Genomic DNA, 15,424 nt, shown 5'->3' with positions numbered 1-15,424 from the left:
ACCAACAAGATAGAAACAAACTGCAGCAGGCAATAAAAATCTACCATAAAAGCAAAACCTAAACCAAACGGCCTGAGCAAATAAGTTTTGTTCCCCTGTTCTGAAAAGAGGATAAAGGCAATACTCATTTTAGCATTTTTTCTTCTTCTATTTTCCTCCTCTTCATTTTCTGTCAGCTACACTTTACCAATTCCTTCTAGACTTTTGCTTAACTATAGCACATTCCCAAATATCAACAGAATCGCTCTTCGCTTTGTCGGCCCATGTAAATCTTTAGTTATAAATCAATAATGCGTACGTCACAACCCGTCTCTCTCAATGTTTTTCATACATAAATGCCTGACTGGTTTTAGTAATAATACTAATACTACTACTAATAATAATTTATTATTTATACCCTGCCCATCTGGCTGGGTTTCTCCAGCCACTCTGGGCAGCTCCCAACAGAATATTAAAAACACGATAAAACATCAAACATGCAAAACCTCCCTAAACAGGGCTGCCTTCAGATGTCTTCTAAAAGTCAGATAGTTGGTTTTTTCCTTGGCATCTGATGGGAGGGCCTTCCACAGGGCCACCACCAAGAAGGCCCTCTGCCTGGTTGCCTGTAACCTCACTTCTTGCAGTGAGGGAACAGCTAGAAGGCCCTTGGAGCTGGATCTCAGTGTCCGGGCAGAACGATGGGGGTGGAGACGCTCCTTCAGGTATACTGGGCTGAGGTCGTTTAGGTCTTTAACAGTCAGCACCAACACTTTGAATTGTGCTCAGAAACGTACTGGGAGCCAATGTAGGTCTTTCAAGACCGGTGTTATATGGTCTCGGCGGCCTCTCCCAGTCACCAGTCTAGCTGCCGCATTCTGGATTAATTGCAGTTTCCAGGTCACCTTCAAAGCTAGCCCCACGTAGAGCGCATTGCCATAGTCCAAGCGAGAGATAACCAGAGCATGCACCACTCTTTTGCAGACACAGCATTCCATTTCTGCCGCAAACACACAGACATCTTTCGATTCTCATTGTTATGGAACTCAGTGACCTCAAATTCCCAGGCTTCAAAATAATCTCTGGACCCGTCCGTTTTAACTTTGTCCCTGCCAAGCATCAAATGGGGAGGGAGAGAAGGGCATTAGTCCTGCCACCATCATTTCCCGAGGGGTCACTCCTTGCCTGTTTGGTCCCTTCGCAGGTGACCTAAGGAAGCGCTACCTGTGCCTCGAGTGTGAGATGAGCTTCCTCAGCAAAGGAGGCCTTGAGAGGCACCAGAGGGTCCATGCGGGAGAGAGGCCCTTCCAGTGCCCCGAGTGCGAGAAGAGCTTCTACGACAACGGGAGCCTGGTGAGGCACCAGCGGACCCACCGGCAGGAGAGGCCCTTCCCCTGCCTCGAGTGCGGGAAGCGCTTCAACATCCGCTCCAACCTCGCCAGGCACGAAATCCTCCACAAAGAAGCCAAGCCCTTCCAGTGCGCCGACTGCGGGAAGCAGTTCAGCAGGAAGGGGCGCTACCTGAAGCACGCGAGGGAGAAGCCCTACGATTGCCCCGTGTGTGGCAAGGCCTTCTGTGAGAGGGGAGACATGGTCCGACACCGGAATCAGCACCCAGGTGAGCGGGGCAGCGCCGGGGGGATCTTCTCCAGGTGGCAAGGCCATAAGAAGCGCCCACCAGGTTACTCCAGTACATTGGTACCTCGGGTTAAGTACTTAATTCGTTCTGGAGGTCCGTTCTTAACCTGAAACTGTTCTTAACCTGAAGCACCACTTTAGCCAATGGGGCCTCCCGCTGCTGCCGCGCAATTTCTGTTCTCATCCTGAGGTAAAGTTCTTAACCCGAGGTACTACTTCTGGGTTAGCGGAGTCTGTAACCTGAAGCGTATGTAACCTGAGGTACCACTGTATCCTGTTTTCACAGTGGCCAGCCAGATCTTAGAATTGGAAGGGACCTCAAGGGCAGCATTCAAAACTCCCATGATTCCAGGTGCATTTTACAAAAGGGAATTTCATTAGTGCGAGCGGTTTCTGAGCTCTGGGCGCAGTGCCGCGCCTAAAGTTTCAGATTAAAACTGCAGAGTTGGAAGGAAAGGACAGCCTTTTCCTGCCTCCCCATCTGAAGACTGGGGAAGAGACCCTCCTAAGAATATTAGGGGGGTGGGCAGGGGAAGGGCTAGACCCTGTGAAAAATGAACATGATACTTTAGCTGCGGTTCATTCATTTTTCAGCTTTGCATTCTTGTTATTAAAAAAGCACACATAGACATTCTGTTGTCCAATCACAAAAATAATAGCAGGTTTTAATTCTTTTTATAAAATAATAATAATAATAATATTTTATTGAATTCACACAAATTTCACATAAAAAATCCAATACAGTGGTACCTAGGGTTACAGATGCTTCAGGTTACATATGCTTCAGGTTACAGACTCCGCTAACCCAGAAATAGTGCTTCAGGTTAAGAACTTTGCTTCAGGATGAGAATAGGAATCGCGTGGCGGCAGCGGAAGGCCCCATTAGCTAAAGTGGTACCTCAGGTTAAGAACGGTATCAGGTTAAGAACGGACCTCCAGATCGAATTAAGTTCTTAACCCGAGGTACCACTGTAATATTTTAGCTGCAGTTCATGCATTTTTCAGCTTTGCATTCTTGTTATTAAAAAAGTGCGCATAGACATTCTGTTGTCCAGTCACAAAAATAATAGCAGTTTTTGATTTTTTTAAAAAAAAACATTATTTTATTGAATTCACACAAATTTCACATAAAAAATCCCGTACGTAATAAATGTTTATTTTATTTTAGTGGCTTCCTGTCCCATTGTCCGTGGGGTTTTTTTTAATTCTGTCTCATTTCTTCACCCTGTTTTTAAATATGGGTGGCCATATTTCAAAAAGTAAAAACCAGGACATCCTGAAGGTTGTTTATTTAGGAGGACCCCAAAATTGTTGAGCTTTTCCCCACTTTTGTTTTGGAAATCCCGGGAAATCTTGGACGTTATGGCACCCCGATTTTATATCATAATACAATAATCTCTCATTCTTATTTATTATAATAAATCCTGCTTGCAAATTCATCATAGTATAATAGTCTGAAAAAGGCTTCCATTCTTCCAATAGGTTTTAATTCCTCACACCCAAAAGCCTATTTTTAAGGCTTCTCACTGAGTTTCACATCCTAAAATGGCCCACCCTTCTCTCCAGTGGCGTAGCGTGGGGGGTGCAGGGGGGCTGGCCGCACCGGGCGCAACATCTGGGGTTAGGGCAAATCCATGGGTTAGGGGGCGCAAATCCACAGGTTAGGGGGCGCAAATTACTTGCTTTGCCCCGGGTGCTGACAACCCACGCTACGCCACTGCTTCTCTCTCAGGATTCTTGCCCGCTCTGGACTTCGAATGTGTGCCTGTTCCCTAAAGGAGAGGAGGCTGAACTACACAGGCACAAGAGAAACTGAATGGATGTGAAATATATATTAAAAATGGGATATTATAACAGATAGAGAGATCCTGTCAGTGGCCATGCAAACTGCAGCATGATTTGCCTTACAAAAATACAGAGAGACAGAAGTGTCAGTGTGTGTGTATACATATTATATATGATTGAAGATAAATACATATATAGATATATGCACATTCTTTATATATATATATATATATATATATATATATATATATATATACACAGTATACACACACACACACAGTGGTACCTCGGGTTACATACACCTCAGGTTACATAAGCTTCAGGTTACAGACTCCGCTAACCCAGAAATAGTGCTTCAGGTTAAGAATTTTGCTTCAGGATAAGAACAGAAATCATGCTCTGGCGGCGCGGTAACAGCAGGAGGTCCCATTAGCTAAAGTGGTGCTTCAGGTTAAGAACAGTTTCAGGTTAAGAACGGACCTCCAGAACAAATTAAGTACTTAACCCGAGGTACCACTGTGTATATATATATATTATTAGTATTTTCCACACAACAACAACACAAAAAATATCAAAAAATAACAATACACAAAACTCAAAAACCAACATTCAAAAAACAAAAAAAACCCCAAATCCATATCTTACAAGTTAATAATATAAACACTAAAAAGAAAAACAAACATTGACTTCTACCAATCCCACAGCACCTCCTTCACCTCTCATTGTGTCTTCCTTTTTTCCTTATCATCTCTATCCTAACATCTAGATATAAATCCCTCTTTCTTATCCTTTCGCTTCACAAGGTTATTCCAGATTCAGCCATTCTGCTCTTTGTTCCAACAGATGAGCTGAGGGAAATGTTTGCCTGCCCGGAATGCGGGAAGGTTTTTAGCAAGAAATCCAGCCTGAGGAGCCACCAGAAACGCCACACGACCGAGAGGCCCTTTGAGTGCTCCGACTGCGGGAAGAGGTTCAAGAAGAAAGGGGACTTGGGGGCGCACCAAAACAGCCACACTGGAGAGAGGCCCCACAAGTGCTTTGAGTGCGGGAAGATGTTCGGTAGCAAAACAGCCCTCTATCAACACCACCGGATTCACACGGGAGAGAAACCCTACTCCTGTGCGGAGTGCGGGAAGCAGTTCACTCTCAAAGGAAACCTCGATCGGCATCGGAGGACCCACGCTGGATGAGGCAAGATGGCGGCAGGGAAAGGATGTCTTTGGCCAGAAGCTGTGTGGCAGAAAAGGAGAGAGCCCTTCACCCTGCCTTTTGTGTGTGTGTATCGAATGACTGTCTATTTAGAGCATGGGTAGGCATCCTAAGGCCCGGGGGCCGGATCCGGCCCAATCGCCTTCTCAATCCGGCCCATGGACGGTTCAGGAATCAGCATGTTTTTCCATGAGTAGCATGTGTCCTTTTATTTAAAATGCATCTCTGGGTTATTTGTGGGGCATAGGAATTCGTTCATTCCCCCCCCCCCTCAAAATATAGTCCGGCCCTCCACAAGGTCTAAGGGACAGTGGACTGGCCCTCTGCTGAAAAAGTTTGCTGATCCCTTGTTAAGTTGTGGGTGAACATATCAGACGACACAGCGATTCTTCCAACAGCTCTTTGTTTATTCACAGGCCAGAACAGAACTGAACTGAAGGGTTCAGCCAGCCTGCTTATATAGAGCTCCACTACAACGCAACTGTAACCACTTTCTGTAACTGTCCAATCACTGAACGTCACTTTCAATCCCTTATTTGCATATGTGGACCTGAGTGAAAACTATCTACAGTATCCCCCTGCTGGCCCAGGGTGAGAACTTCAGTACTTAACACCCCTGATTTAGAGGAAGGCTCACCAACTGTTTTGCACCACGAGGCACCCATTTAGAATTTTGAGGGTAGGCGAGGCACCCAGCTCCCCTCATACCAAAAGCCTTACGGAGCCCCATTTTAGGGAGTGAGAGCTGCTTGAACAGCGCTTTGCTGAGGGCACGCTTAACCCTGTGTAGTGGTTTAAGAGACTTGAGGTCAAATCCACACCGTTCCTTCCAAGCATGTGGGGCAGGATTCAGCTAACTAGTCCCACTAGCAGAAGCCTGTGCATTGAGGCTGCCCCACACGTCCTGAAATAGGCTCTGGAGGTGTCAGGGAAAGGGAGGGGTGTTCGTTTTGTCTGGCTGGCTGAAAAGATTGCCCTGGCGGGACAATCTCCTTGGCGCCATATTGAATTCTTCACTCGACTTCCCCCAAAGAATCTTGGGAACTGTAGTTTCTTAAAGATGCTGCGTGTCTTAGCTGTGTCAGAGGTAAACTCCAGTTTCATCCCCATGCCCAGTGCAAGGATCTTAATACAGTGGTACCTCGGGTTAAGTACTTAATTCGTTCCGGAGGTCCGTACTTAACCTGAAACTGTTCTTAACCTGAAGCACCACTTTAGCTAATGGGGCCTCCTGCTGCTGCAGTGCCGCTGGAGCACGATTTCTGTTCTCATCCTGAAGCAAAGTTCTTAACCTGAAGCACTATTTCTGGGTTAACGGAGTCTGTAACCTGAAGCGTATGTAACCTGAAGTGTATGTAACCCGAGGTACCACTGTAATGAGCTAAGTTGCTTGTTGTTTGTCAGAGTTACAGAGTTCATGTGAAACACTATCAGTGTCCCATCTCTGAAAAGAAATGTTACTCATTTTTATTATTTTTATTATTTATTAAATTTGTATACTGCCCTGTACCCGCAGGTCTCAGGGTGGTTCACAGGATAAAATCACAACGTAAAAACACAAAACACACAATGAAAACACACACACACCCATTTTAAAAGGGCATTGGATGTGAATCAGCCCAAGGCCTGGTCAAAGAGGAACATTTTTGCCTGGCGCCTAAAGGTGTATAATGAAGGCGCCAGGCGAAGTGCCCTGGGGAGAGCATCCCACAAACGGGGAGCCACTGCAGAGAAGGCCCCGTTCTCTCCTCCCTCCCTAATTCCTGTTTGCAAGCATGGGTAACCTGTGGCACAACGGCTCCCATGTTTGCCGGCCCTTGACCCTAGCAGCTGAGGCAGGTGGCCGTTGGACTCCAGTAACCTCTGCGAGGCCACAGGTGAGCCACCCCTCCTGCGTGTGTCGTTGCTGTGTTCCGTATTGCGTGCCATGTGTGAAATAGTGCTGAGCTGTAGCAGCCCCTTGAGCAATTTCCCCCTTTCGCAGTCGACTGCCAGGCTATGTCTCAAAACAGGAAGGGGAAAATCCAACAGGTGAGTCCAAAATGTGGCCTTTCTCCTCTCCCCCCCCCCCCCATTCTTGTTTAATTTTTTATTTTATTTTGACAAAGTAATAATCATAGATAAGAATAAACATGTGCACCCCACCACTGAGACCATTCCATTGTAACTATCCCACCTCCCAAAATTTCAACACCTCTTGTGATGGTTTGACCCCTTTCTGTTTTAACAGTATACAAATTCTACAAATACCTTCCATATCTCCTCAAAATCATTTCTCCTGCATATTCCCCATCTTACCTTAATGGCACATGTTAATTTATCATTAATAGCTACATCCCAAACCTCTTTATACTATTTTTCCATTTTATATTCTGCTTGCCCCTTCCTAGCTGTAATAATTCGTGCAGCCGTCAATAAATTTGTGAGCAAGTCCTTCATAGCCTGCGAACCTTCCACTCCATCGTTAATTGATAATGATGCTACCTCTGGACTTTTGGTCAACTTTAACCCAGTGCTTTCTGTTCTCTCCTTAAACACCCTTTGCCCCCCCCCAAATTGTACATATTTACCACATGTGAACATAATTCCCTGTTTCCTGACACCCCCTCCAACATAACACCAAGTATTCCTTGTTTATTTGATTTAATCTGACTGGTGTTAAATACCATCTCCAAACTACCGTATTTTTCGCTCTATAAGATGCACCAGACCACAAGACTCACCTAGTTTTTGGAGGAGGAAAACAAGAAAAAATATATTCTGAATCTCAGAAGCCAGAACAACAAGAGGTATCGCTGCGCAGCGAAAGCAGCGATCCCTCTTGCTGTTCTGGCTTCTGGGATAGCTGCACAGCCTGCATTCGCTCCATAAGACGCACACACATTTCCCCTTACTTTTTAGGAGAGGAAAAGTGAGTCTTATAGAGCAAAAAAAAAAAAGGTAATTTATAATAATTTTCTTTTATTATTGTAGTCAACATTTTCAGTGTACGTTTCTCCCATATTTCCCCCCAGCTTTAACTATCTATCTGTCCTGTTATCTCCTTTTCCCACCTTCTCTTCTTCCTCACCGAGAAAGCAATGTCCATCGCAAAATTATGCGAAGCTAGCTGATGCTTCTAGAAATAAAATAGAACGGCATGCTGCACAATGCTCGCTGTTCTTTTCATTGCAACAAGTTCAAAGGCAACGCCTAACAAATCTCTGGCAGGCTGCGCAATGTCCGTCGCTCATCCCGAGCGAGCAGCTAGAAAATGCCCAAAAGGAAAGAGCAGAGAAGTGGCAGTGGGAAGGGTCAGCATCCGTCCCAAATGGATAATGTAAGAAGAGCCTTGCTGGATCCGACCTCAGGATCTGCATCCTCTTATCACAGTGGCCAACAAGATGCCTCTGCAAAGTACGACATGAATGCAATAGCTGTGTTCCCTCCAGCTAAGCTTCCAAGCAGCAGGTATTCAGGAGCACCCTGGCCTAAAACAGTGGCTCTTCAAAGGGACTGAAGAGACAGGATTCCCAAATGAGGAATTCCTATTCATTTCCCCCAAATAATGGAGGGGCCTGTCTAGTGTGTCTCATGCAATTCCCTCCCTGCGAGAAGTGAGGTTGCAGGGAACCAGGCAGAGGGCCTTCTTGGTAGTGGCGCCCGCCCTGTGGAACGCTCTCCCAGCAGATGTCAAGGAAATAAACAACTACCTGACTCTTAGAAGACATTTGGAGGCAGCCCTGTTTAGGGAACTTTTTAATGTTTGATCTTTTATTGTGTTTTTAATGTTCTGCTGGGAGCCGCCCGGAGTGGCTGGGGAAACCCAGCCAGATGGGTGGGGTATAAAAAATAAATTATTATTATTAATAATTTATTATCTTTGCAAGGAAATGCAAATACAGAACAAAGCTGAAGGCTCAAAGCTTTATTACCTGACAAAAGATTTACACAGTGAAGTGTCCTCTCCGTTGTGGAAGTTGACCCCAGGGAAGATACTCCCCAGTTAGCACTCACATATCCCAAACACCTGGCCTAGAAATCCCATACAAGCAAAAATTGGAAGAAAGTGAGGCCTGTGCAAGCATGTGTAGCTTCTCAGGATTTCTTCTGTTTTAATACTTCTCTGGATTGTAATTTCTCCTTCAGGTTGCAATCCTTTTCCCCTATTGGTTTCTTTCCGTTGGCCTTCTCGGAATTGTCTTCTCAGTTCCAGTTGGTTTTCTTCACAGTTAGCCTTCTCTGCCCAGATTGCCTTCTCCGAATTGGAATTGAGAGGGAACTGTTTTTATTCTGTAGTCACAAGTCCTGGCAAGCAAAATTTCTCCCCCGTAGAATCCTGGAAGTAAATTGGCTTGTAAAAAATGGCAGTCTTCTCTGCCAGGGCCCAGGTTCGAAATGTCTCAATAATTGTTGTTCTCTCCACATGCATGGGAACTTTTCTTAAAGTAGCAAAGAGTTTAGACTGCTCATCTGCTAGGCCAAACCTGCTTCTTATCCCTCTGCAAGCAAAATCCATGCAGAATTTACAGGAATGTAAATGTTCTGGCCATTTTGTTTTGGTTTCAAGGCTGGAATTACCCTGCAAAGGTGAAGGTCTAACTCAGGCGTCTCCAACCTGCGGCCCTCCAGAAGTTTTGGCCTACAACTCCCATGATCCTTAGCTAACAGGACCAGTAGTCAGGGATGATGGGAATTGTAGTCCAAAACATCTGGAGGTTGGGAATGTCTCGTCTAACTAGGTTAAAAACACAACTTTTCTTCAGTGGCGTAGCGTGGGTTGTCAGCACCCGGGGCAAGGCAAGTAATTTGCGCCCCCTAACCCGTGGATTTGCGCCCCCTAACCCTAACCCCCAGATGTTGCGCCCGGTGCGGCCGGCCCCCCTGCACCCCCCACGCTACGCCACTGCTTTTCTTAGCTTTTAAAAGGATAGAATAAAGAGGTTTGATACATGGTTTTAACGGCAGATGTGACTGTATCATAAAGGGTAAGGTAAAGGTAAAGGGACCCCTGACCATTAGGTCCAGTCGTGACCGACTCTGGGGTTGTGGCGCTCATCTCGCTTTATTGGCGGAGGGAACCGGCGTACAGCTTCCGGGTCATGTGGCGAACATGACTAAGCCGCTTCAGGCAAACCAGAGCAGCGCACAGAAACGCCATTTACCTTCCCGCCGGAGCGGTACCTATTTATCTACTTGCACTTTGACGTGCTTTCGAACTGCTAGGTTGGCAGGAACAGGGACCGAGCAATGGGAGCTCACCCTGTCACGGGGATTCGAGCTGCCGACCTTCTGATCAGCAAGTCCTAGGCTCTGTGGTTTAACCCACAGCACCACCCGCATCCTATATCATAAAGGGTAAATGTCTCTAATAAACATTAATTTACCAGCTTGCCAAGCTGGCCCTAGTGTTTCTGTTTATTAGGGTTGGAAAGTTACTAAAAGCTTGCTTGAAAAACCCAAGATGTATTTTAATTGTGAGATTAGCACAAAAAACGATGTTGCCCTGTTCAGGCGTCTCTCTCTCTCTCAGTTACACAAAGCACCTATTCACTTCTGTGGCTTTTGTCAAAAAAACCAAAAGCTTGCTTGTAATTGTCTAGCCCTCTCATGTTTGGAGATGTTTACTTACATTTTTTTTTTTTTACATTTGTAACCTACCCTTCCTTGCTAAGGAGTCCTGGGTTGAAAATACCCAAGATCATGCAAAGAAAAATAATATAGATCTTGTTTAAAAACAAGTAAAAGCTGAGTGAAAACATGGGAAAGGTGCTATCGAGAGACATCGGGCAGGTGTTCCGGCATCACAGAGCTTGGGTGCTCCAGAACACTTTTGTGCGGAGTCCAGTGTCTCAGGGACGCACAATAAGTTTGGTTCCATCCCACACACGGAACCAAGGGAGAACCTTTTCCCCACCAAAAGCAGCTGAACTGAATGTGTAGATTGTGGTCTGGGTTTCCGGATCGAAAAAATCCACCTGCCCTGCAGTGTAGTCCAAAAACACGCGGATCCACTGTGGCCTTCTGCCAAGGGAGAGCCGTGTGTGTTGTGGGGAGGTGAAAGCTATGTAGTTACCAAGTCCTTCATATTCTCCTATCCCCCAGATGCCCGCAGCCGGGCTGAAGCCTGTCGGCCCCTCTCTCTTCACAGACTCCTTGGCCACCCCCACTGCCCATTCCCCCTTGCCCTTCACGCCAACCTCCCAGCAGTGTTTGCCTGAAGTGAATCCCTCCCTGCCCAGCACAAAAGCGCGCTGGTTAAATCTCTTGGCGCTGTTGGGAAAGGTCTGCTCCACCTCTCCCCATTGAACACTTTTCTCATCCTTGGATACCACTAGCCGCCGGTGGGCCGTGTCTCGATCCAGAGTCACACGGGCTGCAAGAAAAGGAAAGGAAAGGAAAAGATCAGATCGTAGGATGGTAGAATCCTGCCCTAGGAGAAGACTCGGTGGCTCTCACCGATAGACTCTGTACCAGCTGTTAGATCCCACTTTCTGAACCTTGGGGAAATATATTTGATCAGAGATTATATTTGCAACTATCAAGGTGCAATAGTGAAAGGCGAAGCATCACCTCACCTCCTTCAGGGTGGGGGACTTCTTTTTTTAGCCTCAGGGGTCCCTCTCCCATGTGAGGAACCTTCCAGAAGCTTCATGCCTCAAGTTGGCAGTGTTAGGATTCCTGCTCCGTGTTTGCAGTCATGAGATTGCTGTCTATCACATGACAGTGTATGTTTTCATTCCACAGTGTGGGAAGTGATGGAGACAGGATGTTTTGTGTTATCGTGCTCCATGAAGTGGGACTATTGTCCTTTGTTCTTTCTCTTTTTGCTGTCTGATAAGAAAGAGGAAGGAGCTAAGTCAGAGTGCTCCGAGTGAATTATATGTAAATAAAGTAGATTAGCCAAAATGCTGAGCTATTGAGTCTGCTAAGCAAACCGCCAATACTCTGCGGATCCCTAAGTGTGCTGACGCTTCTTGGTATCAGTCGCTGTGATGTTTGGGCTGAAGAAAGCTTTGGAAGCTCCCGAACGACCAACCAGGAGGGAGAGAACATGCCAGTCAGGCATGTGTCTCTGCCAGGGTCCTACACAAGAGTAGGACGATCCTAACAGGCAGATCAAAAGGCAGAAGCAGGCAGAGCAACTGTCTTGTAGGCTTACGTCCCAACCACACGAAATAATTCAGAGGTTTCTACGAATACCTCTCTCCCTTCTGCATCCAGGCAAGCCAGAGGCCTTACCGCAGTTGAAGAAGCCATTCCAGTAAGGTGCAAATGCAATGTAGGAATGTGACAAGATGTATTTAGTGAGGAATGTGGCCTAAGGAGACACCTAAGGGCCAGATAGGGAGGTACAGAGGGCTGCAGTTGAGCCCGAGGCATGAGGTTCCCGTCGTTTTTCATTTCCTCACATTTCATTGTGAGATAATCCTCACACATCTATTATGGAGGGAGCTTTCGTGGACCACAGGCCATTTCAAGAGAGGCAACGCTTCATGAGTGCTGTTGCTCAGTTCCTGCTTGCAGGCTCCCTGTAGGCCACTGGTCTTTAACTGGTGGGTTTAAACCCACAACCGGGTCACAGTTTGACCCGAGCAGAATGACCACCGTGCTAACAATACAGAGAAATATTAAGAATTGGAAGTTCAGGACAGGCTTTGTATTCCAAGAGAGGCAAAGAGAAGGAGATGAAATTACCTGCTGGACTTCCTGGGAGCGAGTCACACGAATTGGGCAAAGTCCGTGGGCAGGAACCGCCTTCTATGTTTTTTATCTGGAAAACTTTCAACATAGCTTAGGTTAGGGTGGGAATGGAGAATCTGTGGCCCACCAAAGGACCTTAGGGAACCCCTGTTCAGCAATAGCAGGGAGGTGTGGTCTAATCCATGGGCAATCCATGGTTGCCCTAGTTGTCCATCCACAGAAGAAAACATGGTACCATACTGCTTTAAAAGTATAGTGCAGATGGGGCCTTTATTTTTTTTAAAAAAACCAAGAAGTGGCCAAGAAGCATTGGCAACAAGAAAGAAGAGGCTGTTTTCCAGAATTTTTAAGGGCAATGTGACCCCCCCCCCCGATTGGCTCTCTTAAAAACAATATTTTCTGAGGTATTTTTAATAGCTAGGACTACAGTGGTACCTCGGGTTGCAGACGCTTCAAGTTACAGACTCCGCTAACCCAGAAATAGTACCTCAGGTTAAGAACTTTGCCTCAGGATGAGAAAAGAAATTGCGCAGCGGCAGCGGGAGGCCCCAGTGGCGTAGCGTGGGTTGTCAGCACCCGGGGCAAGGCAAGTAATTTGCGCCCCCTAACCCGTGGATTTTAGCACTCAGAGAGCTGCGAGTGCGAGCGCGCGCCCCCCAGATGTTGCGCCCGGTGCGGCCGGCCCCCCCTGCACCCCCCACGCTACGCCACTGGGAGGCCCCATTAGCTAAAGTGGTGCCTCAGGTTTAGAACAGTTTCAGGTTAAGAACAGACCTCCAGAACGAATTAAGTTCTTAACCCGAGGTACCACTGTATATTTCCAAGTGCCAGACCACTGTTAAGAAATAGGATGGGAAGCGGAAGCGGAAGCTTTTTCAGCCTGAGGGCTGCATTAGCTTTGGGGCGACCTTCCCAGATGTGGCAGAGCCAGAGGCAAAAGTCGGCAGTTAATTGACATAAATTGTTGCCTTTGAATGGAAGGCTAGTTTCTACACATACTCTCCATCCAGGTGAGTAGAGGTATTATTTAATGAGGATATATTCCAGCCAAACGAAAACACTCACACAAGGTGCCAAGCAGGGCCAGTGAGGAGGAATCTGGCCTGGGGAGAGTCACAGGGGCCAGGCAGAGAAACCTGAAGGGCCACATTTGGCCCCAGGCCTGAGGTTTCCCATGCCTGGCACAGGAGCAGGGCCAAGAAAAGACGTGGCAGCCCGACCATGAGTTAAGACTACGCTAGAAGCCTACCTATCAGAAGAGTGATCAGGCCCACGTTCAGCGCGATGCTCACTGCCAGTAAGACTCTCTGCGTGATGTTGCAGCATTTTGAAGGAGATTCTGTGGAGTTGATAAGTTCCATCAGGAAAACGCAACTTATTATTATTATTTTTTAGTCTTATCTGCCATTCCTTTGAAACGCTCAGGGAGGCATACATCGTTTTTAGATTCACAACACCCCTCATTAACCTGGCTCGATGGCCTCAAACTCCACTTCCTTCATTGACTTCAGAGTGTGGTGAACCTGCCCTGCTGTTTTGGGGTCCCAGCTTCTCAGTCTGCTGAGTGTGGCTCTGGACTTCCGTCCCCAATTCCTGCCCCCAATTGTGCCACTGGGTAGATTAGGCTGAGACAGATGGTAAATGCCCCAAAGTGATTTTTGTTGCTGAGCAGGGATTTGATCACTTGTGGGGTGCCTCAGGGTTCAGTCCTCTCCCCCATTGCTTTTTAATATCTACATGAAGCCACTGGGAGAGATCATCGGGGGTTTGGACTGGGTGTCCATCAATATGCAGATGACACCCAGCTCTACCTCTCTTTCAAATCAGAACCAGTGGAGGTGGTGAAGGTCCTGTGCCACCTCCCTTGAGGCGGTTGGGGGATGGATGGTGGCTAATGGATTGAGGTTGAATCCTGACAAGACAGAAGTACTGTTCTCGGGGGGCAGGGGGTGGGCAGGTGTGGAGGACTTCCTGGTCCTGAATGGGGTAACTGTGCCCCTGAAGGACCAGGTGCGCAGCCTGGGAGTCAATCTGGACTCACAGCTGTCCATGGAGGCGCAGGTCAATTCTGTGTCCAGGGCAGCTGTTTATCAGCTCCATCTGGTACGCAGGCTGAGACCCTACCTGCCCACACACTGTCTCGCCAGAGTAGTACATACTCTGGTTATCTCTCGCTTGGACTACTACAATGCGCTCTAAGTGGGGCTACCTTTGAAGGGGACCCGGCAACTACAACTAATCCAGAATGCGGCAGCTAGACTGGTGACTGGGAGTAGCTGCCGAGACCATATAACACCGGTCCTACATAAAGACCCACATTGGCTCCCAGTACGTTTCTGAGCACAATTCAAAGTGTTGGTGTTGACCTTTAAAGCCCTAAACGGCCTCGGCCCAGTATACGTGAAGGAGCATCTCCACCCCCATCGTTCTGCCTGGTTCAGCTCTGAGGGCCTTCTGGTGGTTCCCTCACTGCAAGAAGCAAAGCTACAGGGAACCAGGCAGAGGGCCTTCTTGGTAGTGGCACCTGCCCTGTGCAACACCCTCCCATCAGATGTCAAAGAGATAAACGACTACCTGACATTTAGAAGACATCTGAAGGCAGCCCTGTTCAGGGAAGTTTTAAATGTGTGACATTTTAATGTATTTTTAATCTTTGTTGGAAGCCGCCCAGAGTGGCTGGGGAAACCCAGCCAGATGGGCGGGGTACAAATAATAAATTATTATTATTATTATTATTATTATTATTATTATTATTATTATTATTAAACCCCTGCCTCCTGAGCCTTAGTCTGACACTCTGACCACTACACCTCACTCCCCCTCCTCATAAACAGTAACAGCCCGCAACTTCACTAAGAAATTAAACACCCTTGAATGGAATTACTGCATGCCAGCCAGCTGAAACCTGCAATGTCCAAGTTTCAGTCCATACCTTGTGCCTTTGGGGGAACAGGTGGTGAGCAGGTTTTTCTGCTTCCTTCATCTACTGCCATGTATCCTTCTTCATCTTCCATCTTCTAATATCTCTCTTAAGCCCCAAGGGGAGGAGGTTCAGCAAGCAAGGTAATTCCTGAAAGCTAGACTTTCTCTCTTTGGAAGGAGAATTCAGCAGTTTTTAGACCACTCAAGC

The 15,424-nt window shown here is 47.0% G+C and overlaps 2 protein-coding genes across 5 annotated transcripts in view; one reads left to right on the top strand and one right to left on the bottom strand.

The window, feature by feature from the left end:
• LOC310756806 (uncharacterized protein) overlaps positions 1-4,839 on the top strand; it is a 33,114-nt gene extending 28,275 nt beyond the window's left edge. For all 4 annotated transcript variants that reach the window (XM_083601603.1, XM_083601602.1, XM_083601600.1 and 1 more), the window contains 2 exons: positions 1,184-1,597; positions 4,246-4,839. In XM_083601603.1, the coding sequence (XP_083457729.1) occupies positions 1,184-1,597; positions 4,246-4,592 (761 nt within the window). In that variant the 3' untranslated portion in view covers positions 4,593-4,839. The remainder of the gene's footprint in view (positions 1-1,183; positions 1,598-4,245) is intronic.
• Positions 4,840-10,301: 5,462 nt separating this feature from the next.
• LOC310757183 (butyrophilin subfamily 1 member A1-like) lies at positions 10,302-15,325 on the bottom strand. The gene is made up of 4 exons (XM_083602420.1): positions 15,227-15,325; positions 13,544-13,633; positions 12,289-12,372; positions 10,302-10,966 (listed from the first exon to the last, which is right to left on the bottom strand). The coding sequence occupies exons 1-4, from the start codon at positions 15,306-15,308 to the stop codon at positions 10,443-10,445; spliced, it is 780 nt and encodes a 259-aa protein (XP_083458546.1). The 5' UTR covers positions 15,309-15,325; the 3' UTR covers positions 10,302-10,442.
• Positions 15,326-15,424: the final 99 nt, after the last annotated feature.

The sequence above is a fragment of the Podarcis filfolensis genome, assembly GCF_964270895.1.
Source record: "Podarcis filfolensis genome assembly, chromosome: 2".
Classification (NCBI taxonomy): Eukaryota; Metazoa; Chordata; class Lepidosauria; order Squamata; family Lacertidae; genus Podarcis; species Podarcis filfolensis.
The sequence above is the reverse complement of the archived record's forward strand: the minus strand, read 5'-3'. Positions and strand labels throughout refer to the sequence as shown.

Coding starts and splice junctions, on each gene's coding strand:
- LOC310757183 (XM_083602420.1), bottom strand. CDS start 15,308: ATGGAAGATGAAGAAGGATACATGGCAGTAGATGAAGGAAGCAGAAAA. Junction 12,373..13,543: donor CCTGATCACTCTTCTGATAG/GTAGGCTTCTAG, acceptor CTATGTTGAAAG/TTTTCCAGATAAAAAACATA. Junction 10,967..12,288: donor GCTCCCAGGAAGTCCAGCAG/GTAATTTCATCT, acceptor CTTTTCTTGCAG/CCCGTGTGACTCTGGATCGA.